General features: G+C 47.8%; 3 protein-coding genes across 9 annotated transcripts; 2 read left to right on the plus strand and 1 right to left on the minus strand.

Moving 5' to 3' along the window:
- The first annotated feature begins 3,959 nt into the window (after nt 1-3,959).
- Nucleotides 3,960-18,729, plus strand: GALM (galactose mutarotase). 2 transcript variants are annotated; one of them, XM_038131120.1, is made up of 8 exons: nt 3,960-4,382; nt 4,876-5,030; nt 7,764-7,970; nt 9,351-9,432; nt 10,321-10,462; nt 10,556-10,730; nt 11,215-11,326; nt 18,555-18,729. In XM_038131120.1, exons 1-7 carry the CDS (start codon nt 4,187-4,189, stop codon nt 11,290-11,292), a joined length of 1,035 nt encoding a protein of 344 aa, XP_037987048.1. In that variant the 5' UTR covers nt 3,960-4,186; the 3' UTR covers nt 11,293-11,326; nt 18,555-18,729. The 2 variants fall into 2 exon arrangements, with proteins under 2 accessions (XP_037987048.1, XP_037987047.1); XM_038131119.1 differs by lacking the exon at nt 18,555-18,729 and adding an exon at nt 14,535-14,991 and having other exon boundaries at nt 3,961-4,382.
- LOC119698735 (serine/arginine-rich splicing factor 7) lies at nt 14,259-20,635 on the minus strand. Of its 3 annotated transcripts, XR_005256216.1 has the most exons (10): nt 20,516-20,622; nt 20,003-20,183; nt 19,694-19,870; nt 19,045-19,497; nt 18,731-18,805; nt 18,540-18,641; nt 18,124-18,177; nt 16,080-16,124; nt 15,501-15,536; nt 14,259-14,572 (listed from the first exon to the last, which is right to left on the minus strand). XR_005256216.1 is itself a non-coding variant. In XM_038131121.1 (9 exons), the coding sequence occupies exons 1-9, from the start codon at nt 20,541-20,543 to the stop codon at nt 14,518-14,520; spliced, it is 753 nt and encodes a 250-aa protein (XP_037987049.1). In that variant the 5' UTR covers nt 20,544-20,635; the 3' UTR covers nt 14,259-14,517. The 3 variants fall into 3 exon arrangements, 1 of the variants encoding a protein (XP_037987049.1); XR_005256215.1 differs by having other exon boundaries at nt 18,731-19,497; nt 20,516-20,623; XM_038131121.1 differs by lacking the exon at nt 19,045-19,497 and having other exon boundaries at nt 20,516-20,635.
- GEMIN6 (gem nuclear organelle associated protein 6) lies at nt 20,610-24,911 on the plus strand. 4 transcript variants are annotated; one of them, XM_038131125.1, is made up of 3 exons: nt 20,610-20,892; nt 22,378-22,523; nt 24,360-24,911. In XM_038131125.1, the coding sequence occupies exons 2-3, from the start codon at nt 22,396-22,398 to the stop codon at nt 24,733-24,735; spliced, it is 504 nt and encodes a 167-aa protein (XP_037987053.1). In that variant the 5' UTR covers nt 20,610-20,892; nt 22,378-22,395; the 3' UTR covers nt 24,736-24,911. The 4 variants fall into 4 exon arrangements, with proteins under 4 accessions (XP_037987053.1, XP_037987052.1, XP_037987051.1 ...); XM_038131124.1 differs by having other exon boundaries at nt 20,627-20,755; XM_038131123.1 differs by having other exon boundaries at nt 20,818-20,867.
- The last annotated feature ends 1,028 nt before the right edge of the window (nt 24,912-25,939 follow it).

Here is a 25,939-nt window from a genome sequence, read left to right on the forward strand (position 1 = left end):
TTGAGCCTTCAGACCTGTGGCACATCCTCTGCAAAGGTTAAATTCACAATTTGCTGCACAAGCATAGTGAGGAAAGTCTGTTTCTCAGCATACTTGGGAGTCCCCAACCCCCTCCAAAACAAAATGGAAGTGTCTCTGGTTCAAGGCAGCCTACACGGCAGCGAGCTGCAGGAGCTGTAAGCTATTATTTTAGTTCCCTAGAAAAGTAATTACTATAGCAACCAACACATCCAAATGGCTCTTTGGCTGCTGCCGAGACACAAACAACTTGCACACAAAGGCACATCAGAAACATGCTGTGTAAAATGTTCTCGAGTAGCTTTGTGTTTTCCAGAGCTCTATAAAGTGTGCGTAACAGGCTTATGAGAAATGACCTCCAGAATAACAGCAAGCAATTGTGTCGTGCCACAGTCCCAAAATAACCTAATCAATGGCTCAGTATATTTGCCCCTGAAGAGACCGGAGCAGGAAAAAAAAAAAAAAAAAAAAAAAAAAAAAAAAAAAAAAAAAGCAGAGGCTCCATTTTAAGCCTATGTGCCGGGAAGTTCCCAGCTGAAGATACATTCCACAAACAGACAGTAGAATGGTGGGGGAATGTCTCCGCTTTTGTTCTGCCCCTGATTCCAATTCCCTGCACTGCAGGCTTCACGTGCCGGCTCATCCCCTCGGGCTTATACAGAGAGTGTTGGAAAAAGGGATTTAATTACAGCCTTGTAATGCTGGAGGGTGTAAGAAGCAATGTCTGTGTTCCTTTCTGTGTCTGTGCAGCAACCAGCCCCCACAGATCACATCTCCAGCTGCAGTGCTGGGCACATTGCTGCTGCTCTTACTGAACAAGGAAGTTTCTTGAGCAACAGCAAGCTGTAACCATTGGCATTGCTTAAGTATTACAGTGTTTGAAGTGTCTCTGTCACATTCAAATCAAAATGCCACTGGTGTGATAACAGCTTAAGAGCTCCTGGCCTCTGCCTGTAAAGCTGCCGAGACAAACACCCTGGGTTCCCCAAAACAAGAGATCTGGTCCGAGCAACCTGGTCCAGGAGTATTGTCCAAAGTTTCCTCACAGGACACACACATTGTCAAGGATGGTGAGTGGCATTAACATCCCTCTCCTGTTCCATTGCAGAAGGCAGCTGTGATGAAAATTGAGGTTATGGATCTGGGTAACTCAGAACAGAGTTGGATCCTTTAAGTGAGCACAACACATCAGAAATTGAATTGCCCTTTAAAATTATTTTCTTAACCAGTTAAGTCCTCAAGTCTTGCTCTGTGTCCAGAATAAACTGAAAATCACAGCTGGATTTAACATAAAGACAAAATGAAGGAAGGAAATGTAGTGATGTAATTTATTACAGAAGTGCCTGATGAACAAATAAAAAGAGATCTCATAGAGACAGAGTTTTGGTTGACTGTAGCCTTTTAAGCAAAGTTACTTTATTTTTGATTAAAGAAAATAATGGGGAAAAAAGCAAAGTATTTTGAAAAATATATTGAAAAAATAAAGTAATCCTACAAAAATAGCATAAGCATGTATAATATCCAATGCTTCACTTCTGTTGTGCAAAATGGTAGCTGCCCTGCATGCACCTGGAATTTCGAAGCTTCTGATCCGAGGTAAATAAATTCTCCTGTGTAATTTTTCTCATAACAACTTTATTTTGTGATAGGAGTTGACTGTATGTTATATGACTCCTTAAAAACAAACAAACAGAAAAAAACCAAAAACCCCAAAACAAAACAAAAAAACACCAAACAAAGAACCCCAAAACAAACAGCAACAATAACTAATTTCTTTTTTACAGTGTGCCTTTTTCCCAGCTTTGTAGTGGGGGAAAGACAGGATCACTCACAGGCAAACTTCCCAGCTTACCTTTTGTACTAAACACAAATATCTTGCCTGTTGTAGAGGCTGGGACCAGTGGGACCAGGCACATAACCTGCCTTCATGTCACACTTTTTCTATACCTGCTGTGATAGAGCAGATAAATCCTTGTTCCTCACCAGCATTTTGCATTTTGGCTTGGGAAAGGCTGCTGCATTTTCCAAGTGTGAGAGAGAGCAGATAAGGACTTGAGAGCTGATGCACTACCCAGCTGCTTGTGCAGAGCTGCAAGGCAGAGAAGTGAAACCAAAGTCTCAGAGATGAATAGTGAGCTCTTCTGAGCACTCCCTGGCTGTGGAAGTGCCCTGCTGCCAATGCCAGTTGTGTTCAGGCCCAGTACTGCAGTTTTCTTCTGGAAAGAAAGAGGAGAAAATGAAAAGAGCTTGCGTTTGACCATCAGTCTAAGCAAAACTCAGTGTCACAGTGAACAAGGCCCCGAAAGCTCACTTTCTTAAAAACAGGAATGACTAAATAGAAAATCCAGTGTGGTGAGATGTTGAACACGACTTGCTTGTATCCCGCCCTCTCTCTTGCTCACCTCCCCCATTCACCAGTGGCAGAGGGGCAGGATGAATGTGAAGGTCAGCCATGAGAAATCCTCAAAGCCATGAAGCAGGATTCTTGGAATACCTTGCTCAGATCCTGAAGCTGACATTACTCCTTACTGTTCCCTGCAGGATTCAGGCTTGTGCAAGCTGGTTTCTTTTCAAGTTTATCTGCCAGCTTGAAAATCGTGTGGCTGGTTCATGAACAGGTTGGTCTCTGGTATTTCTTTTGCAAGCACACAGCCTTAGATGGCCACTGAGGCTTGAGTGGTCTTGCATCTGTGAAGGGAGGTGAGAAAATCAGTGTTCATGACTGTTACATCAGACAAAGAGGTGGATCTGGACCTTTTCTGGTGTGAATCAGAGAAGTAAATCAAAATGGCAGCTCCTCTTGTGTTAAAACCCCCACAGCTTAATGAAATCTTGTCTCTGCAGAGCAGAAATGCTTCCTGTGTCTCGAGAAGTACATTAAGAGAGAGGTGTTGAGGGAGCTGAAGTGCTAAGGAGTGAACTTCTGGGAATGCTCTGCACATGAAAACACTCCACGAATCAGTTATAAATGAGACTGACTGCTCATCTATCCATCCATCCATCCATCCATCCATCCATCCATCCATCCATCCATCCATCCATCCGGAGCATTCCTCGCTTCAAAATTTGGGCTGTTCCCTATCCTGTCTCATATGGGGGGTGAAAATGATGAGCGGAAAAAAGGTATGTTTGCTTCAAATGTTGTTTGTGGATAGAGAGCATGGGTTGTGAAGGTGCAGAAGGAAATACAGGAACTGCCTTTGCTAACAAAGAAATGCAGATTCCAAACCATCTCTGCCCAGCCCCAGATGGAAGGTTTGGTTTCTGTGTTTGCTTGGAATTTGTAGTTGGTCTTGTCAAAAGGTGATGGCTGCGTTGGAAATTAATATTTAGCAACCTCTGGTTGACTGATTGAGTTTTTTTTGGTGGGAGTTATTGGTTCTTTGAACAAATTTTGAAAATGGGCCCTCACAGAAATACAGCCGTACCAGATTGTAGTGAGGTGCTCTTGTGCCTTGCACTAGAGAGGTCAGAGATGTGCACATACATCACTTAAATGTTGCTGGGGTTTTCCCCGCAGACTGAAAATACCTGCAAAGACAGGCAGAAGTCGGTGTTTCAGAAGATGATGATTTTTAATGGAGTCTGGGTCAGAGCCACACCTTTGATAATAACAGCATCCCGGCCAGCAAATGCCCTGAGACTGATTTATAGCACCATCAGCAGGCGCTGCCTCGTGCCTCTTGTGGAGGGGGCTAAGGGAGGGCACAAGGGGAGGAAACAGCATTTTGTAGTGCCACGCTTTGCGGAGGCCGTGAAAGTCGTGTCGGTGCGATGCAAGTGGGCGAGAGAAGCTGCTGGCGGAGATGCTTCGGCCCCCGAATTTGCGAGGTGGCGGCTGGGCTGCCCGGCCCGGCAGCGCCCGCAGCCTCGCTCCCTCCCCTCGACATCCTTCCCGCTGCCCCCGCCATCCTTCCCGCTGCCCCCGGCCCCCTCCCGGAGGCTGCTGCTCCGCGGCGACAGCCTCGGGATGCCTAGCGCTCCGCTCCGCTCCGCCGGGCACGGCGCGGCTCCGCCCCGCACGGGAAGCGAGCGAGGGTTGTTCTGGCTGCCCTTTGGAGCTGGGAGTGCTCCGCTCCCGCCGCCATTGCTTCTTCGTCCTGAGCGTCCTTCCCGGGCAGGGCTGCGGCTCCCGCCGGAGGTGCCGGTGGCCGGCTTTTAGGGAGTGATGACGACGGTGCGGAGAGAGGCGTTCGGGCGGATGCCCCCGGAGGAGGGAGGCGGAGAGGTGGAAAAGTTCGTCTTACAGTCGGACAGCGTGAGAGTGGAGATCCTCTCTTTTGGGTGCATCATCACCACTCTGGAGACAAAGGACAGGGATGGGCAGTTTTCAGATGTTGTCCTAGGATTTGACACTTTAGAAGGTGGGTCTTGATACGTTTCTTTGAGAAAAAAAAAATAAACCCCCACAATCAGGCAGTTTAACCAGCACTTGTTTATTGCCACACTGCGTGACCTGCTTGTAAGACGCCCCCCTCCCCCCCCAGTCATGGGCTGAAGAGATACAGTTCCTGCTGCCTCTCCTGGGCTCTGTGGTAGATGTGGACCAGGGACAGCGGTGGTGGCAGTGTGCCATTCTGTTGGGGCAGCTCTGAGTCATTCCTTAACTGGCAGTGACGGAGGCCTTTTCTTCAAATCTGCAAAGAATACAAGATCCCATCAGGCTGTGTTAATCAAAGATGCACACGACTAATGAGCTGTGTGTCCTGTGAAACGCTGGGGCTGCAGTCACCTATTTAGCGCTGGAGGGAAGCAGAGAGAGATGCCTCTGAGTCCATAAGCAGGATGGGCAGGTCCTGGAGACTGCCCATCCTGTTCCAATGGTTCTGTTTAACCGTGTGCTGTTTCTCTGGCTAGGTTACACGAGGAAGCACCCGTTCTTTGGTGCTGTTGTGGGCCGTGTTGCCAACAGAATTGCAAACGGGAAGTTCAGCCTGGATGGGAAGGAGTATCAGCTATTCCTCAACAATGGGCCCAATAGCCTGCACGGAGGAGCCAAGGGATTTGACAAGGTAAAAAATCCCAATGTCCTGTTAGCATACAACCTGTGGGGTTGTGGCGAGAGCGTGTGATGTCTACGCCCCTGAAGCCTGTAGAATTTTCTGGTGGTTACTGAGTTGAATCAGCTCAGAAAATGCTGTGAGTGCAGAAACAGGGGGAAGTAAGACAGATCCTGCAAGCTGCTGGGTTGGCTTGTCTTTGCCTGAGTTTGCAGGGCTCACTTATGTCATCCTTGGATGCCAAGCAGAGGGTTGCTGCGCTTCCTCTATGTGACTGCAGCCTTGAGCCTCATGAGCCCCTGAGTTCTGACAGGGTTGTTCTGGGCAAGGTGCTGCTTCTGCACAGCCTAGGTTGGGACACGGCAGTGAGGACCTACACTCAGGAGCAATGGAGACTCCCCAGGCACCAGCTGCACCACCCTGGTGTGCATCATGGAGTTGTGCAAATGACCAAAGAAAGTTTCCTGGGGAACAGTGGTCTGTCCATGCAGACTCAATTCCACCTGCAGTTTCACGGCTGTTACCTGCCCATAGCTCCTCCCAGAGTCAGAAGGACGTGAGTTTGAAGAAACTTACCATTGTTGCTTGTCTGTGACAGCACTCCCAAGTAAGGTGAGAGCAGGGTGGTGCTGCAAGTTCAGTCATTGCATTGCCCCTTTTGGTGCCGCTTTCATCCTGCAACACATTCCCCAGGCTCTCACTCTGACTCACAGCAGAGGGGGATTAGATCAGGCCTGCAAAATGCCCCAGGATCCAGGATCACTGTCTCTCATTCCCAGCCTTCCCCTATGACCTCCTGAGATGAAACAACCTTTCCCTAGCCCCAGGGCACTCAGCTTTTTCTCTGTCCTCTCAAGAGCTGCTGCTCAAGTCAGGTATTTGTGTACAGATGGTAAGAGCAGTGGAGGATCTCTTCTCTTGAAAACCTGGCTGATAACTCTGCTCCATTGCAGAGCAGGCTCAGAAGTCTCTGCTTTCCTGAAACCTTGGGTTTTGTTGGATCAAATGCATTTGTAACCAGCAAGTAGCTGATCCACCATTTCCTCCAAAGAGCACATGAACGTGCTGGTGCAACTACTTTCATGGGGTCAATGGGATTTTTTTTTGTGCAAAGAATCCAGGCCAATGGGAAAAAAGCCAGGGTGCCTGAAAAAAAAATAACAGTGTGAACTGGCATCAGGTTGGGATGAAATGCTCCTCAGCAGCCTTAGCAAAAAGAGAGTACTGGGGATAGCTTGGCTGTTGTACCGCCAAAGACAACAGTTTGGTTGGTTTAAAGTTTCTTTATACACCCTGACACCTGTGATCTGCAGCTGAAAACATGCATTTCCTCACACCCAGGGCTTCCAGGGTGTCTTCTGCAGGCAGGGGATGTGGTCTCTTCTTCTGCTTCTTCACCTTGCTTGCCTGCTGAAGTATCACCAGCTTGCTGGGGACGAGGTAGTGACATCTCCCAGCCAGAGCATTGTGTCCTCCGCCCCACAGGGCACACTTGGACACCTGCCCAAGACCCCTTCCAGCCGGGAAACAGTCACTGTTCAGAGACACTGAGCCCTGACTGGTCAACCCTAACAAAAGCCACATACTGGCATTTGGCTGTGATTATCTTGGTCATCTTCTGAGCTTTTCCTGATTTTGCAGACATCAGTGCTGCGGTCAGCGTGTGGTCTGATGAGAGCATCTTGCAGCTGCACTTACAGGGCTGCAGTGTGTGACCACACTGCTGGGGTAGTTTTGAAAATAACTCTCTTATCTTAGAAAAAAAATAGTGATACCTGTACATTTCCTGGACTTTATTAGCTTTTTTTCAAAGAACTTAAATAGAAACTCGTGCTTAAAACCCGCAGCATCCTTACTGTAGCCATGGGAGCTGCAGTCAAACTGCACACTGTGTAGGAGGACCTTGTCTGCAGCCAGGTGTATTTGTCACCCTCAGGTTCTGTGTTTGGGGAAAATGCTGGCTTTTGACCATGCCCCATGATGGTGATCTCTGTGTAGGACACGAGAGGGATCAACTCAACAGCGTTGACCTGGCCCCTGTTCCTAAATCTGTCCACTTTGATTAGACAGTAACTATTCCTCAGGATATGTGCAGCTTCAGAGAGCCTCTTGTTGCACATCCATCCTCCCAGCATGAGGCCCATGGCCAGGGCAGTCTGGGCAGCTGTGTACAGTGTGCTGGGTTGCTTCCCTTGCCAGCATGTTTGGCTCCAGGCCGAGCACTGGTGCTGGCCGCTAGCAGGGACAAGAACTGGAGAGGTCCCAGCTCTCTGGATGTGTCTGACAGCATATCTGGTACCGTTTAACCTAACCCCAGCCTCTGGGCAGGAGCCCCCGGTGTGTTCTTACACTGTCCTAGAAGCCAGTGCCTGGGTGGCAGCTTGTTGAAGTGGTGTTGCATGTGAGAAAATCCATGGAAAGGGGGATAAGTCCAGCTGCAGGGCAAAAATCAAACATGTGGACTCTCAGGCATGGCATAACACAGGCTGGAACAGACCCCTGCCAGATTGCCAAACTGCCTCATTTGTTTGGCTGCTCAGTGGAAATCTTGTTCCCTGCTGGTGGTCCTGGCTGACCAAGAGCAGGCTGGTGCTTGTGTTTTCTTTGGAAAGGTGATTGAAAAAGCCTTTGTTTCAGTGCAGCATCCCTTGCGTGCCTTTTGTCCCTGTTTTTAGCCCAGCCTGGGGCAGGAGGGAAGGGCACTGTGTTCCCATTCCTGCCCCACTAAGGCCATGCTCCATGCAGGTTCTCTGGAGTGCCCAGCTGCTCCCGAATGGTGTCCGCTTCTTCCGGCTCAGCCCCGACGGCGAGGAAGGCTACCCTGGTGACCTGAAAGTCTGGGTCACCTACACCCTTAGTGGCAGGGAGCTGGCCATCAACTACCAGGCCCAGACCAGCAAGACAACCCCCATCAGCCTGACAAACCATGCGTACTTCAACCTGGCAGGGCAGGTAAGTGTGGGGAGATGAGCCCCGTGGAGACACGCTGTGCACGGGAAGAAAGCCTGGGGACCCATGGGATGGTCATTGGCACCAGCGTGCTGGTCTGGGGACACATCATGGTTTTGGGGACACAACAATGAAGGTTATCCCTGTGCATCATGGACTGCATGCAGGAACAGGACCGAATCAGGTGGATCTCAGCTGAGGATACATTGTCTCAGGGCTTCTTGAACAGAGACATCCAGCTGAGCATGTTGGTTCTCCTTTTGTGTGTAACTGGGGAGTTTTGCTCTTTCCTCATCCCTTGGGAAGATTAAGGAGGAGGTGCAGAGATGGCATGCTCTAGTGGTGGCCTGCCATTTCTTAGCTGTATTCTGTTGGCATTTCTGAGAGGGTGATGTAGGTTGAAATCGGGGCCTGGAGTAGCAGCACCAAAATACTCAGGTCAAAATGGGCAGAAGAAACATCACAGAGAGGGGATGTGAGATAGCCAGGATTGCAGACTAGCAAGGTTGCAGCAGCAGGATGCAGAGGGCTCCCACACACCTGTACAGGGTCATGCCAACCACACGGACAGTGACACACAGTAAATTGCAGCTGTGTTTTAATCTCACAGTGTATAACTGGTCTCGGAGGAAAAGGATCTGAGAAATAAAGTGTTGCTGGGCAGAGCCATAGGATAATACAGTGCAGTCACACTTGGATGTGAGACAAAGGCCCTTAAAAGTGTTTGTGAGAGACAGTTCAGCCCCTCTGAGCAGGAGCCGTGCGCAGGCTGCTGCCCTGAGAATGGCTGTGCAGTTGTTGGTGCTCCCAGTGCAGTAATACCAACACTTGCAGTGTGCAACTCAGGCGTATTCCAGAAGAACAGGCGACCTTTGGGCATGAAATTGCTGTTCAGATTAGACAATGACCTGAAGGCTCAGCTTTGAGCCTGCTCCCCTTCCAGCCCAGCAGGTTCTCTGCCAGCATTCCTGAGGCTGTGGAAGAGGAGGAGGAGCACACCCCCACAGCGATTCAGATGAGACAGGAGGATGGGTTGCATTTCCCCTTGCTTGCTTCCTTCCCCTTCTCCCTGCTGTTGTGTGCTCAGTACCCAGCATGTTTTGGCTAGTCAGTCTGCAGTGTGGTAGCCCTCAGTGAAGTACAAGTACAGACTGATGGCCTCATCCTTGTGGGATTTACAGCTCCTAGGGCCCATGAAGGTTTTTGCCCAGGCTAGTACCTTTGTCCTGTGCCCAAGATCAAGATGGAATGAGGGCCAGGAGGTGCTCCAGGCACTACCAGATCAGCTGGGGCACCACTGTGGACTATCACTTCATAACTGTGCTTAGGACTGCTTGAACAGAGGCTGCAACAGGAATCCCAGCATTTCCCATCCTCCTGCAGGGCTCCCGGGATGTCTATGACCACGAGATCTCCATTCAAGCAGATTCCTACCTGCCTGTGGATGGCACCCAGATCCCTACTGGTAGGTGGTGCAGCACTTGTGGCACCAGGTGGAAGTGATCTTTCTGAGCAATGTTGGTGGGTGTGGGCAGCAGCACTGCCTAGCAAGGGGGACACACCAGCAGCCAGGAGACCCCAGGCACAGCAGGGCCCTCACATGAGCAGGGTGGGCAGAGCCAGGTGCTGGTAACCGGGTCCATCAGCAGCCCCAGGGAGCAGGCAGGAGCAGCTGGAAATGGGGCCAGAGGCCCATGGGATGTGAAGCTGTTTTGTGGGTCCATCCAGGAGACAAGCCCCCTGTGGCATCTGGAGGAGTGGATTCTTTGGTCCAGGTGGCTTCTGTTCAGCTTAGTGTGCCATGTTTGTGGACAAAGAGGGGAAGAGCTTAAGGCCATACCCAATCCAGTGCCCCACTTCTCCCTGCTGCTTTCACCATGGAGCTGTTTCACATCTTAGTTATGGCCAGCTTGCTACCCCTTCCTTTTGCCGTTCCTTCTTGTGTGGGTAGTCTTAGTCTTGGGGTGAAAATAAGATTTGCGCAATTATTAAAGACAGACCCCTTGTGTGCAATACCTGCTGTATTTTATGTAAATGCCTGAATTGGAATGGTTTCATTTTTTTTTCAAGGCCACTCACCTTTGGGTTGGGCTGACTGTTTTGCACCGTGCTTGGTATGTCCTGGGGTTGTTTGTGCTGCTTTATCACAGGACACTGTATACCCATAGCAGTCTTAACAAGGACAAGGGAGAAAATACATATACAAATTTTCATATGTTTTCTTGCTCCTTGTCTGTGCTTTGTCCCTGCTAACAACAGCAGTGTCCCCAGGAGCTGCCAGCTATGCTGGGGGACAAGGTAGGGTTTGCTGGCATGTGGCTGAGTGGCTCAGCCTGCTGTTTCCCTTGCTTAGGGGAGGTGGCCGCCGTGCAGGGCACTGGATTTGATCTCCGGCAGCCTGTGGAGCTGGGCAAGCACTTGCAGAAGTTTCACCTGGATGGCTTTGACCACAACTTCTGCCTGCATCAGGGGCAGGATCGACGCCTTGTGGCCAGGTAGGCTGGGACCTAGGCAGGAGTCCCCACCCCTGGAGCCAGGGGGTGCCCATTCAGCCCGTCCTGTGTCATCCTCCACTGGCATCTCTGCAGGGTTTTCCACCCACCCACTGGCAGGACCATGGAGGTTCACACCACCCAGCCTGGCATCCAGTTTTACACAGGGAACAACCTGGATGGCTCCCTGAAGGGCAAAGGTTCTGCCACGTACCCCAAACACTCAGCTTTCTGCCTGGAAACCCAGAACTGGCCCGACGCCGTTAACAAGGTGAGCTGTCCATTCCCCTCCCACAGATTACTTGGGTCCTGTGGCAGGGGGCATACCCCCACCACCCTCCATGTCTCTGGGGCCCTAAATATAGGAACAGAGTGTGCTTGTCAAGGGAGCACTGCAGACACCAGAAGTGAGGCAGGCACAGGTCACAGTGGCTTTAGACAGGGGTCAGTCAGCGCAGCAGGGACAGGCCCTGTGCAGCCCAGCTTCCCAGAGGTTGGGGTCTAGAGCAGATGGCCCCACTGGGGTCTTGCCACATCCTCTCAAATCTGAATCATTCCTCAAGGCCTGGATTCAACCAGTGGTGGGACTCACCCACTGAGCCTGCTGGCAAGTGGTGGGTAGTTACACACTGCAGCTTGAAATGGCTGGGGGGAGCTGTGGGAATATGCCTTGGGGAGAACAAAGGGATGCAGCCATGCTTTCTGGTCCCACGGAATGTGTTCACAGTCACTGATATGCTGCTGCTTCTCCCCAGCCTCACTTCCCCAATGTCCTGCTCCATCCGGGTGAGGAATACAACCACACCACGTGGCTCGTGTTCAATATTGCTTGAGGAAAAGGGCTGCTGACTCCCAGCACTGAGAGGGGTAAGTGCTTCCAGCAGCTGAGCCAGAAATCCTTCCAGGTGCCAAACAGAGCTTTCCAACTACCCTGGGTGATGCATCTGATCTGGGAGCCTTTATCCTCCTCTGTGGTTTTCACACGTGGTTTCTGCTGGCTTTAGCTCCTGTGACCACCTCTGCTGCAGTCTGGTCTGTGCAAAAGTCTCACGCTCTGTCCAGCCTCTCACTCTCGGCATTGGGTTTTGTTTTGCAGTAAAAATACACTGAAAACATCTTGTTTAGGGGCACAACATCACAGCTTCAACTACAGCAGGGGAATATCTAGTAATATTCACATGGAGCATGTGGGAAGGCTGATGCGGTTGTGGTCGTTTCTTACAACATCTGCTCCATCCATCAAAGTGCTCTCTCTTAAGTGGTGTGCAGTGCTTATGCAGGATAGCTTTGAGGAGGACAGTGTGCTGGGATTTATCCCAGCTGGCTGCCCTGGATGCTCTGGTTAAACTCTATGCTCTGTTTTGGTTGCTGAAGTGAACTGGGCACACCCATTCAGACCTGATTATACAACTGCAGGAGAAAACCCTTCATCCTAACACTGTTTCCACATGAAATCTCCAAAATCCTGTATCAGGGAACTGTGTGATGAAAACCTCCATGCTTATGAGGGTTCAGAAAAATTGGCACAAGCCAGGGGATGACAGGACTGTCTTATTAGGGAGGTGATAGCCCACTCCCCAGGGAAACAGGCAGACAGTTCTTGCATTAGGCACTGTGTCCCTCCTTCTCCTGCCATGCTGCTGCACCCAGGGCCTGCAGCACTTCACCATGCTTCCTCAGCTGCAGAGATGCAGGAATGCCCTTGCCCCCAGGGGAAGTGCCTGGCCATTGGGCTTGCAAATGTGGCAGCCCTGTCACAGTCAGTTCTGCCACCCTGACATCAAAAGACCCCGCTACTCTCCTGCCATGCACAGGTCACACTGTCCCTTGCAGAACAAAGCCCACCAACAGGGAACACCAGGTTGGAAACCAGGAGAACCCCATTTTCCCTGAGAGTGGTGTTCGCCCATCACACTGGAGACCTCAGAGATACTTCCCTTGCCCCCCACCCCCAGCCAGCCTGTGTGGGGTGTGCACATCCTGCCCAGAGGCACAGGGTCACAGTAGCACCAGTCCCACAATGCAGCCCTGTGTCAGGGCATCTTTTCCAACTGCTCACAAACACTGTATGGAATTTGTGGTGAAATCCTACCAAACTCAGGCCAGAGTTCAATTTTGGACAGCACAGCTGCACAAAAGCACAGATGCCATCTTTGCCACTGCTCCCCCTCTGCACCTTACGAAGTGCTGGCTGTCCTTTAGAGTGGCTATCCACACCAGCACAGCCCTGCTCCTTGCTCAAGTTCTCATGTCTGGGTTTAGAGGAACCCCAGCCTCGCTAGAGAGACCCCAGGCTCTTCTGCTTGGTCTTCCCGTGTCTCTGGGTACTGAAAAACAGGTACCAGTAGAGCTGTCGCGTCAGTCTGCAGGTTTATTGTGGAGCAGGTTTGCCTTGAGAGTACAGAAAAGAAAAGGTGATGAAATTCCAGAGCAGTGGCTTACGTGTGCCTCTCACCAGGTACACAATGCACAACAGTAAAATATTCCAAACACGTATCACAGGCTTCAGGCATTTGGGCTAAATCACTGCAGAGAAACATTTTTGTCAGCCCTGCCACAATGGGATTTGGTGAGTATAGCCAGAATCCACCTGGAACACCAATGGCCGTGGTGAGCCCCAGAGAGGATCCGGGCACAGTGAGGACCAGGAATAAAGGCCAGAGGATGCTGCAGCAGAACAGCACCTGCAGGATCTGGACTGTTGACTCATCCACCGGAAAAGCTCCATGCAGTCATTAACAGGAAATCTGTTTCTTGAAAACCATGTGTTACCCCACGTGTAACAAAATCATCTTGTAACTTTATTTAAATTGTTCTGCTGTGGTTTACACAGTGGAAGCAAACTGCTGATAGATTTCATTAGAAGCCCAGACAGGCCTGGCTTTCTATTTCAGTGCTTACTTGCTGCTGAAGCTGGCCTTTATTTCTGCCGGATAGCCAATCCCAGCAAAAAGAAAAGATGCTTTTCACCCCTCTGCCTACCAGTTTTTTGTTCACAGTCCAACATTGTTGCCAGTCCCTTGCTGTGATCTGTGTTGAAGTGCTTTATCATGCAATTCCTTCATACAGAATGAGGACAATTTGACACACCTACACACAAATACTGACTCCTGCAGGTTGTGTATTTGCTCTAAGAAATTGGGATCATTCAACAAAGCCATCTCCAGGATAAGGGCTGCTTGACAACCATACCAGTTTCTGTGAAGCAGGTTAGAACTCCTGAAGGCAGGTGATACTCTTTCATTTTAAGGATCTTCCCTCAAAAAAGGAAAACACACCTTGAGGCATTTTAAAAAGTTTTCTTTACATCAATAGCCCAAGGAACTAAAAAATGCAACAAGTGAAAGTAGTAATTGTAGTAATTGTCATTAATGATTTCTATTATCTTTAAAGGTTTCTGCAGCTGTTAATTGCTTAAAAGATGTGTTTTGGAGGAAAGTTTATCCTTAGATTTTTGAGGCATCTGGTATCAACAGTCAAACACCAGAGAATGAGCTTTGCAGAATAAGCAGATCAGGCAGAATAATGAATGCCCACTAAATATCAAGGAATGAAAAGGGCATATGCAAATTTTTATCCATCTGCAGACAGAGATGGATTTTAAATTCCATTTCAAGGAGAACAGGAACTGATCCTTCCACCGAAGACCATTCCACAGTAGATGTGAAAAGTGACTACCTTGAGAAGACACCAGCTGGGATTAGTGATTCCCATTGTAGACATTTTTCATCCACGTTACATGGCACACAGCTAAAATTACCCAAATGTTAACAGAAGCAGCAGGGTTACTACAGAGAAGTTTTAGTTAAAAATACACATTTTATTTCAATGTGCCAATAAAAAAGTCCCACATTTTCATATCACAGGAAGTTAATTCATACAATAAAAAGAGACCTGTGCTAGTCTATTGGTGTGACTAACTCAGAAGACCCAGATCATGCCAAATTTTAGTTGATATACTCTTCTATCTACATTCTTACATTTACAAAGACACCACAAAATCCCTTATAATAATGTAAGCAAAATAACTTTCTTCCTAAAAGATTAACTTCATAACTTTAATCCATTCTTTCAGGACTTGCACTTCGTTGAGGGCTTCCTGATGGTGAACGGCTGAAAGGAAAACAGTCCACAATTAACATTTCAGTAGTTGCTTGGGAATCACAAATACAGGAAAAAGCAACAGGAGTATATCTATAGACTCCGGCTCCCTTAAAGCACTTTTATAATAAAATAACCAATCACTACTTTGTTAAGTTAAGACAAAAGTTAACGGGCTGATGATCCGGACATAACACTTTTCTTCTTTACTGTTATTTTTAAAATGAGATTACTGTAAGGCCATCCAAAGGGTACTACGTATAGTGACCTCCAAAGGGGCAAGATACTTCTTCACTGTTCTGATACAGCAGCTTGTCAAAACCTATCATAGTGATCACTCAGCATTTATGAGCACTTTTTCATGCCCTTGTGATTGTTCGGACTAAAGTTGTAAAAATGAACAATTAAAGAATTCTAATTAGGGGAAAAAATGCTGCTGGTTCTGTCACTCCACATATTCTACACATTACTTTGTGCATATACACAGAGAGAGAAACCTATTTACTGATTTACTATGAAAGAAAAAAATAATCTAACAGCAGTGAATGTAACAGGCCTGATCTTCCATTCCTGACTGCTGTGCCAAGGTACTCCACTCTACCTTCCCCAATGTCAATGTAGCTTTTAATGAGACTGAAAGCTGATTTCCTACATTTATTCTATGCTTTAAGCTCATCAGTCTCTGTGCAATAAAAGTGTCAGTGAACCAAAAGGAACAGGGGAGCAGACAACAAGCCACTGCTACATAACCCTGAGCATTTATCACCACATATACATATTACCATATAGAAAGCCACAACAACATTATTGCTGTGAAAGGGATCTCAGCAAAATACCTTTCCAGTACTTTCCTACAATCAAACTCCTCAGCAGAGATCAGTGCAGACACTAAAATGCCAGCTCTATGGAGTCTATGCTATTAGTAGGGAGACCGACGTACCTTCTCTTTGGAGATGGTGACCGGGACTTTGACCGGCTGCCAAAACAGAACAGCATCAATGCAGCTTAAATGTCAAGTGCAACTTTTATGTTTAAAAAACCCCCAACCTATCAGAAAGTAAATTACAGGAATCTAGCCAGGTCTTTCCAATGGTAGTTTTTTGATCAACTTTTACTCTGACAGGGATTCTCCAATTATTTAGCAGACAAACAGAAAAACAAGAGGTGGTACTAAGGTGAGGCTTTGAGAAAAGCAATATCACCAGACTGCTGTTTTATGAAAAGCATTAACAGAGCTCAAGGTCTTTATCCAATGGAGAGAAAAATTTAGCAGAACTGAGCACAAAAGCACAAAAAATTAGTACTATGTTGGAAACTACGAAGAGTTAATGAAAACCCAGAGAAAGGTAAGGAACACATTCCAAAGAGCTGCAGAGGAAATGCTATCATTTCTGTCATATCACAAAGAGATTAGCTGGGGACCCATGTTAGAGGGATATTTTTCTAAAGGACCAGGCTCTGTTAATCATGCAAACCTAAATTTGAGATGCTACTGCAGGCTCTATGTGTGTGTGCTCACCTCTTAGCTGGCGAGCCAGACTTTGATCTGCCATGAGACCTAGACCTGCAAGAAAAAACACAGCTCAGCAGGTGAAACAGAACATGCAGGTTCCCATGTTTGGGACAGCAGGATTCACACTCAGGTGGATGAGCACTGTCATGCTGAATACACAGAATCCTTCAAGTTTCCAGGGTTTTGCCTGCTAAGTTTCCAAAGAAGTCATTTTACATGGATGCTGCACACGTTGCTCTGTACTTTGGTCCCTAGCTGATGATCAGTGCTTGCTGATACAGGTGGCAGGAACACAGGAACAACCCAAATCCTGACCAGTATTTTCAGAGAGCTAATAAAAAGCCATGCTCTAAACTTGCAGGTTTCATTAGACTTCAGCAACATCTGCCACTGCAGCTGCAGACAGCTCATTCCTAGAAGTATCTTCTCTGTGAAGTTCATCTTATATATCCACTTACTTCAAGTATTTTTTTTAAATGTTTGAACTTAATCCTTATGAAAAAAGTGGAATATGTCCACCTTTGAGGCTGCTGCACCACAGGAACACTAATACTGCCTGAAAGCCTCACTGAAATTTTGAGGTTCCCACAAGGAAATGTTCTACATTTCACATCCAAGGCTTTCCACAACAATTTCCAGATGTGTGTTGTGACACTATCAAATCAAGAAATGTCATGTACTCATTTAGTTGGTCTCCCTCATGAACCCAGAGCCTGTCTCTGGGTGCAATGCATTCCTTGGACTCTTCTGTAAAGAAATAATCTTTCAATTACATAAGCACAATTCTTTTGTGACTTCTGTCTAGTCGCACATCTGTAACTTCCTATGCCTCGGTCACTAAATCCCTACTTAAAATGGGAAATGTCACACTATAGTCTAGAAACGTCACTACAAATATCCTTAACCCTGCAGAAAACCAGCATGGTACCAAAAAGAGAAAACAATGGTGATAAAATCAAGTTGTTTTCCTCTTTGAGAGTCTCCGACTGTTTCTGGCTCATCACTGCCAGTAAACAGTGATAAGCCATGATTAAGTCATGTTGGAACAACCAGCACTAAGATTCAACATGGTTTAGCCACAGGTGTACCCAGCCAGAGAAAGGCACTGCTCTACTGCCTTGGGCAATGTTCTTTCTTTACCAGCTTCTGGACTATTTGTATGAGTTTCTGCTCATAGAACTCCCATGATTGCTTGCTGTCCATCCTCAGAAAATGCCGCCTTCAGCTGTGGCCTTTTCCACTTGCCCCCCTTTAGCTGAAGCTATCCTGCATTTTCCTGTGTTTCTTCATGGTTGACTGTTCCTTGTTTCAAAGAGCAGCCATTAAAACCAGCACAGCAAGCACAGGGATAGGCTGGGCCATAAGCAATTCCATATCTAGAGCAAAATTTCCATTTACTCTTGTTCTTGTTGAGGGCACTCAGTCAGCCCTGTGTCCAAGACAAGGCTGTATGAAGCACAGGGTACACTTACTTACTTACTATCAAGTAAAGTTTAAGAAAACAAATAGCATCCTGCGTTCCTTTAGAATCTGTTACTCTTATGACACATTTATTGGTACAAAATAATTGACAGGTGTTTATCTCAAATCAAAATCAGCTCCAGCAGACTGACACTGATATTCAACAGAACTGGAGTTGCAGCTCTAACACTTAGGACACCAGCAAGCCCTTCAAGATTTGCCTGGCTGCAGACAATAAAACATTAACACACTACCGGAAGGGCACCCTGCTTTCTCAGAAAAATAATGGGAAGAATCCAAATCCTGTGTGTGCTACACACAGTAACTATTGAGATTGATTCTACATTTGTTAGCTGTTAATTCAAACTGATCAAACAAGTATTTCTGATGACTATGGTGACCTAGATGCTAGTGGTGTGCAAAAGAATAAAAAGAGGAAGAACAAACTTCTGCACTGCTTTTTAAAACTACAGACCCCTAGGTTAGTGGAGGGAAAACACATATTTTCTTGGAAAAAAACCCTTAACAGTTGTTACAGAGCCCAATGAGATTTCTAAGCAACTTTTACCAACTACCTATAGTCACATACCTGCTTCGGGGCCATGTAACAGATCTGGATCTAGATCTGGATCTTGATCTAGACCTGAAATTAAAAATAGAGACAAATTAAAAAGAAATAAACTCAAGAAGTGATGACAATTACAGCACTATATAAACTAATGTCTACATGTGAACTTAAGACCTACATGATCATAGACCTACATGACCATTAGACATTTTAGACAAAGAAATTCAATGGTGGTAGATGACACTGTCTCAAGGCAAGGTCTCAAAACTCATTAGCACGCCTGTGAATTTAACTAGGATCATCAAAAACTTTTAAAAGCATGCTGACTTCTAGAGGTCAGCATCTTTTGAAACCTGCTATCCAATACCTTTTGGACTCTAATTAAAACAAAAAAACTCCAACAAATATACCACACAGTAAAAATTAGTACTAATTACCTTGATCTCTTCAAGGAACCCGACCGGGATCGGCGGGGAGACACGGACCTAGACCTACGAGGAGACACGGACCTGGACCTACGATAGGAAGCTGACCTGGACCTGCAAAGAAACAAATTCCAAGAGTTGGTCAATGTAGATTTTTCTAGGCAAAAGAAGCCAACAGGAATAAAAGACAAACTCAAACACACCTCCTACCACGGCTGCGGCTGCGTGACCGGGAATACCGTCTCCCTCGGGACCTCGAGCGGGACCTAGACCGGGACCTGGGTTTAGGTTAGAAAAAACTGGTATCAGCAGACAGCTGCAGCAACCAGCACGTGTGAGGCCCTGCTGAAGTCAAAACTTTTTTCAGACAACTAAAGAACTAGCATCTGTCAGTTGGAAAAATGTCTGGGCCTACTTGTCTTGAGCATTTTTACTACCTAGAAAAATGTTAAAAGCTGAATTACATTGCAGAATTACATTAGAATAGAAAACACTGTAATGCGTATTTAAAATAAACCTTGCAAGTTTGCAGGTCGACCCTCTTTGGCCCAAGGTCTAGCAGATCTAGACGATCTAGAAGTATCTATAGGCGAGCGCTGCATCTAGGTAGGTGTTCTCTTCAATCTAACGACGATCAAACTGACAGCCCAATGAGCCAGGGTGAGGCTTGATTGACGCAAGAAGATTTTTCTAGGTGGGAATGTGGTCAATCTGGTGTTCCTCTTTCTAAACCGGAGGGGGGCCCCAATTGAAAGCCAAATTTACTGTTACGGCGGTCACCGTCTCAAATTTTCTGCCCTTAAAGAATAAGGTGAAGCTACGTGTAGATGGCTCGAGGGGATCTGGCCTCTTATGCTGATCACCTCAAGGTCTAGGAGGATCTTAAGTGTCGGATTTGCAAGGCGCCTCAGCATGAAATCTTAAGGCTCGTGACATTCTGAATCAAGGCGACTGACTCAAACGAAGAAACCTGAAAGGTTTTGACCAGGTTGATTATTAAAATATTAACATTTGATAGAAATAGCAACAAATTGTAATATACACCTATACATTTATTCTAGCGTTAAAGTTTAAAGAAAACTGGTGTAACATTGTGTTCTTTGCTAACAAGAACTACACGAAAGCGAGCTGGCGAAGCAACGCGGCCGCCCCGGCCCCGCACGTACCTGCTCCTCCTTCGCCGGCTATAGCGGTGACAGTCATAGGCATAGTGGCCTTTCTCACCACACTCGTAGCATCTGTCGTTGGGGTCGAAGGGGCGACGGGCAGGGGGCCGGTCGTAGCGGGAGCGACGCGGCATCCCTGTGGATACTTCCACTCTGACCCTGGAGCCGCAGATCACCCTGCAACGAGTCCAGGAAGGGTCTGGGTTAAACCTCTCAGTCCATGACAGAACTACAAAAGCACAGGGACCAGCGAGATAAATCCCGATTCCCTCTCAGTAGCCTCGGCAAACACGCGAAACGGACACGTACTTCCCGTCAAGTCCACGGACAGCATCTTCAGCATCCCGCGGGTCTTCGAACTCCACGAAGGCGAACCCCGGCGGGTTCCTGGCGATCCACACGGTTCTCAGCGGTCCGTAATAGCTGAAGGCTCTCTCCAGCTCGCCTTTGCCGGCGCCCGTGCCCAGGTTGCCCACGTACACCTTGGTCTCTGCGGGAGCGGGCCGGGGGTCAGCGCGGCGCCGGGAGCGGGCTCGGGCTCACCCATCGCCCCGCCCTCCCCCGGCCGCCGCCATCTTGTCCGCGCGGCCCCTTCCCGCCTTCACCGCGAGCGCCGCGCGCCCGGCCGCGCGCCCTCCCCCACGGCCGCTGACGCAAAATGGCGGCGGCGGCAACGGCGGCAACGGCCGCATCGCCTTCCTCCCCTCCCCACCGGAGCCCGCCAGTCGCTAAGCTCTCCGCCGTAATCGTCTCTCTCCCAGACCCGTCTCGCCTTCCCGCCCGCGCAGCCGCTCGCCGCCCGCGGCCCCCGGGAGCTCTCACCGCCTCCATAGCGGCCGTAACGCGACATCCCGACGGCTCCGCCGCCCGCGCGCACGCGCCGCCGCACGCGCCTGCCCCCTGGCCTGCTCCCCCGCCTCCCCCGCGCCGCGCGGAGGCGCGCATGCGTAGGGGACGGGCTTCTGAATGGGAATTGGGGCCTGAAATGGGAATTGGAGGAGTGGAAACAGGAGAGCATTTTCCTCGGAAGGTGTACTCCGCCTTCTGCTGCTTGTGCTGCAGGTGATCATCTGCCCGGTGGAAGTAAAGTCAGCAGGGCCTTTCTGTCGTGGCATGTCATAAACGGGAGCAACTTGGGCACATCCAGTATTGGAGGTGATATCCCCATCAGCTGGTGCGTAGCCGCCTTTGGAGTGCAGGCCAGTGCTTCTTCTCAGAGTGAAAACAATTAGATTTGCTCTCCCTGCTTTCTAATAAACGAGCTGTGACTGAGAGAAAGCAGTAGCCAAATGCAGTGGCACAAGCCATTCATACACAATCTCTGTAGTACTGGAGAGGCTGAATTGAGATTCCCAAAAAGAAAGGAAAAAAAAAAAAAAAGGAAATAGCTCCTTTAAGCCTGCAAAATATGACTGTCTCATTTTGTACCTTTTATATTTTTTTGTGTTAGCACTCACAAAACCATTGCATGCTCGCGTTCACAAATTCCTAACAAATCACCGAAGCAATGGCTTGTTTGGTTCATCCCTAGGAAGCTCTGCATGAGTGCTGCTGAAGTAGAGCAGGTGTCGGGTGGGGGTGGGTGTTGGAATCAAGCTTCCCACCTTCACGGCGGCACGGCAAAGCTTGCTAAAAGCAGCTCAACAACCAGGGAGCAAAAATACCTTATTTTTTTGTAGCAGATGCTTAGAGCGTGCATCTACCGCTATTAACACACGTGGATGAGGCACGGCCTGGCATGTGCAATCTGCAGTCTCCCTGTGCCAGCAGGAGCATCCCAGGAGCAAATCCAGCTCCAGAAGGGCAGAAGGAAGCGGCATTGAAGTACCACACGCCCCCTGACTCCTTTTTTTGCGATCCGGCCTGATGCGTGCAAACCTCTGTGTCGTTCCCGCGTCCCCCCGCAGCTGTAAAACCCCGCACGGCAGCACTTGCTGCCTACCCCGGGCCGGGGGAAGGCTACGGCGGCGGCGCCAGGAAGCGGCGGTGCCGCCCCGGGCAGCTCCCAGGGGGCCTCGGCGGGAACGCGAACGGGAACTGGGGCCGGTGAGCGGGAAAGCGGGATGGGGACCGGGGTTCCTGCCCCCGCTCAGCTGGGCTGTGCAGGCTCTTCCTGCCGGGAAGGCATTCCCGGGGAACAAAGCGCCCTCCAGCCCTTGTGCTTCCCGAACCGCGCTGCACCCATCGCTCTGCGGGCCCGCTCGGGGGGAGTGCTGGGCTGGGAATGCTGGACGGGGGAAAAAGAGTGGAGGAGCACTTGCTGGTGCTGCAGCGCAGGGGATGAGGAGAGAGCCGGGTGGATAACGCTTATCCAAAGCGGCGGAAGGGCTCGGGCACAGTGATGCGCCAGTGCACAAAACAAAGGCGCTGAACTTTTACCTCCACGGTTTTGCAAGAAGGCAGAGCAATAGATGGAGTGTTGGATGCAACGGGAAAGCTTAAGGTTACCAGAACAGTGGGGTTTGAGGCTTTGCTGTGTGCCTTCAAAAACAAGCGGACTCCGTGGGGAATTACAGAAGTGCAGCTTTATGCAAACCACTTGTGTGAATGTCTGCTTAAAAAAAAAAAAAAAGGAAAAAAGGTAAATTTTGCTAAAGACAAATCTACATGGAGGCAAACCCAGTCCTGACGTGAAGAGCAAAGCAAAAAGATTGCATCTGCTGACTGATCTGGTTGTTTTCTAGGTCCTGGATGTAGGAAGTATGAATGACTGGCAGAGAAAAAGCCCCCTAGAATGGGAAACGTATGTGAACAAATTGGTGAAAGTTGTTGCAGTTGAGAAACATGAATATGAAGGATGGGTTTTAACAGTTGACCCAGTTTCTGCCACGTAAGTACCAAAACTTTTATGCAAAGCAAGATTTTTAGGAGGAGAAAAGATTCCAAGGGTGAAGCAAACTTATTTGGAGCAAAAATGGCATGTTATCTTGTTAAGTTGCAGCTTCTGCTGATGGCTGCAGCCTCCTTATCTTCTGGTTTGTACTTCCTGTGCACCTCATCCCTGGCTGAGCATGGGAAACTAAAAAGTCCTTGATTTAGAATAAGCACTGCTTAGCAACAACCAAAATATCAGTGTGCTAGGAATGTTATTCACACTCTAAATTCAAAACTCAGCACTGTGCCAGTTTCTAGGAGAATTGCTAAAAAATCAGGTCTCTACCAGCTGAATGCATGTGTTCAAGGTGAAAGTTCAGAGGTTGCAGCCAAGGCTTCAGGAAACCCAGCTACTCATGCTAAGCAAGTAAAGCTAAGTGAACAGCATATTAAACCTCACAGTATTATAATTCCAAGTGATTTACTCGAATTTAAAACTTACATATTAAGGTATACTATTACCTCTCAACAATCCATGTGTTAAAGATTGCTTTTGGTAATATACCAAACCCTGCTTTACGTAGAGTGCTGGAGTGTTTTCAGTGCTTTAGGTGTTGAAATCCTTAACCTTTGTCCAGAGTTCTTGCATTGATGCCTGGCTTTCCACTCCAGCCAGACACCCAGGAAGGTGTCGAGGCTTCTTTGGAGAGCAAGCAGGAAAAATCAGGGGCACTGGACAGAAAGTGGTACCACACATCTCTGATATCTCAAGTGAGTAACTTGAAAACAGGGTTTGAAAGTCAAAAGGCACCAGGGAATGGGCAGAAATTTGTCTCCTTGCTGCCAGAGCTCTTTCATACCTTACTGGATGTGAGCTTGTCCCATATGAACAGCCTTCAGGCTGGAGGCTGAAAGCTAGAATATTCAGCTTCTGATATGTTTCAGAAGAATTGGTTGTTGCTTCAGCTCTGAAGTAGCTCCAATAATGTCCTGAAGTTTCCTATCATTTTGGTAAGGAAGGTGCATGCAGCTGTGAGTGGTTCTGGTGATGGTCCAGGCTGAAATCAAGGCATATCTCACTGGAAACATCCCCCCAAAAAGTCATCACTTCCTCTAATGGTGGCAGTAATAAGCTAGTGTAGTGTTGGTATCAAGTTCTGGAATTTTGCTTCCCACAAGAGGAAGAAAATGGTTTCTGATGATCTTTGTTGATATATGAAGGAGAGATCCTAAAAATATAACCAGCTGCTGCCCTACTTGCATTTTAGGACTTCTGGGATGCAAGTGCCCTTGGGAAAACACCAGGCTTTTACAATGTAAGCCTGAGCCTCCTGTAGTGTGTTCTGTTGTATTTTCATTTCATAAACTGGCAACAGTCATAAAAAAATACATTCTTTTGGCAATGATCAATAACTATGACTGTGTTTTCATTAAAAGGTTCTGGTGTTGTTAGCTGCCTTCAGCACTCAAAGTGCTGTATGTATGAAGGTACCACTGTTTCTGAATGCTGAAATGTTTTAGGTTTTTCAGCAGTATTGGGAAAGATGAACAGAAATAATTAGGTTTCCAGACTTGACTTTATTTTTTTGAAGCCAAGTGTACATTAATATTCTGCTTGATAGTGTCTACAGTAGTTTCAAATTCAAGACCAGCAATTCCCTGCAGAGCCCCACATTTTTAGTATTTCAAGGGTATAGTGGCATACTTTTCATAGGAAAATGCTGGGTGCTGGATATTGCCTAAATACCTGGGTTAGGCTGATGCTAATGAGCTCTTATCTCCAAAACCTTGGAGGCTGCTTCTCAGTCTTCAGTTAAGAACAGGAACTTACACAATCTTCTTTCCTTGACAGCATTGTCCTCGCAATATTCCCAGAGAACGAGAAAGGATCCATATCATTCGTCATGGGCCACGCTGTCCAAGAGGTGGAGATCCTGCAGGAAGGGGACAGTGACATGAAGCAGCGCCTCGCTCGCATCCTTGCGCCCGAGGAAAGCCAAGCCTACAGCCCGGAGGAGCTGGAGAAGAGGAAGAACGCCTTGAAGACCTGGCTGGAGACAAACCACATCCCCGTGGGCGAGCAGGGGGAGCAGGGCAGGACGCTGAGCGTGGCGGGGGTGCTGAGCATCGAGCCCCCGTACGGCCCCGAGCAGTGCAGCAGCACCAACGAGATCATCCTGTCCCGCGTGCAGGGCCTGCTGCAGCGCTACCTGGAACAACAGCGCTGAGCGCTGCTGCTGGGGCCTTCCATTCCAGGAGCTCTCCTGTTTTAGGAACTGTCCTGTCAAGGAACTCTCCTGGGTGTCAATATTCACTATTGTCAGAAAAGTTGCGTTTTGGGTACTTCCGTCTTGATTTTATTTTTTGGTATGTAAAGGAAGGAATAAAGAAGAATAAACTCAAAGCACAAACATTTTTCATGTGCTATTTTTATTAGAAGCAAACTGTTGGATAATGCTGATGTATTAAACTGATTTAAGTTTGTCAGTTTAGAGTTTTTGTAACAGTATTGTAGAAGATGATATATAATACATTTAAACTATTTTCCCTTATAACTAGTTTAATTATCTAGTGCTGAAGTTATTTGAACTGCTTACCAGATTATTTCCTGGGTTTTTTTTTTTGTTTTTTGGTTTTTTTTTAAGAACATTATGACACCTGGACTTTCCAAATCAAATTAAAAAAAAAGTTCAGAAAGCAGTTTTGTTTTGTTTTCCTGGTTGGTTGGTTGCTTTTACCATTACTGTTCTCCTAGTTTAGAACATAAACTACAATGTATGTCCGAGTTTATAAAATTATTAGGGAAGGTTAGCTGGCAAATAGCAGGTTTTAAAACCATTACCTGTCCATATTGGTTATTTTAGAGCAACAGTGCTTGGAAAAACAGTGGTCTGTTAAAGGAAAATGTGTTGCAATTCATTAAGTTTGGGTTTTTTAATGCTCTGTTTCTAGTTTATGCCAACACATGATGCAGGAATTGCTATGTGCTTATTCCTGAAATTATTAATGCAGTGAGGAACATTTAGAACCCTCATTTATCTCAGTGTATTTGTTCTGCCTTATTAGGAGATAAGCACATTGCTATGCTCAAATGCAGCTGGGAAGTCTGCTTAACCCTTGTTCCTAAAAGGCTCTCCTCATTTGTGCTAGGATTTATGTAAAATTACTTTTCATCACTCAGGTTTGTGTTGATTTTTTCTTAAAAAATGTCTGCTGCACCTTCAGTATTGTGTGTGTCTCCCTGGAAAGACTAGGAGATGCCAACAGATAACAGCTCCAGCTGCGTGTCAGATACGAGGGGATAAACCAGGGCCTGAACTCCCAAGGCTGGTTGGGATGGACCCGAGGTGTGAGCCATCACAAGAGGTTTGGAGCAACTTGGGGATGCCTTGTTCCAATGAAGGCACCACGCCTGGCCGTGGAATAAGGACC

Source organism: Motacilla alba, chromosome 3 (assembly GCF_015832195.1).
Source record: "Motacilla alba alba isolate MOTALB_02 chromosome 3, Motacilla_alba_V1.0_pri, whole genome shotgun sequence".
Taxonomy (NCBI): domain Eukaryota; kingdom Metazoa; phylum Chordata; class Aves; order Passeriformes; family Motacillidae; genus Motacilla; species Motacilla alba.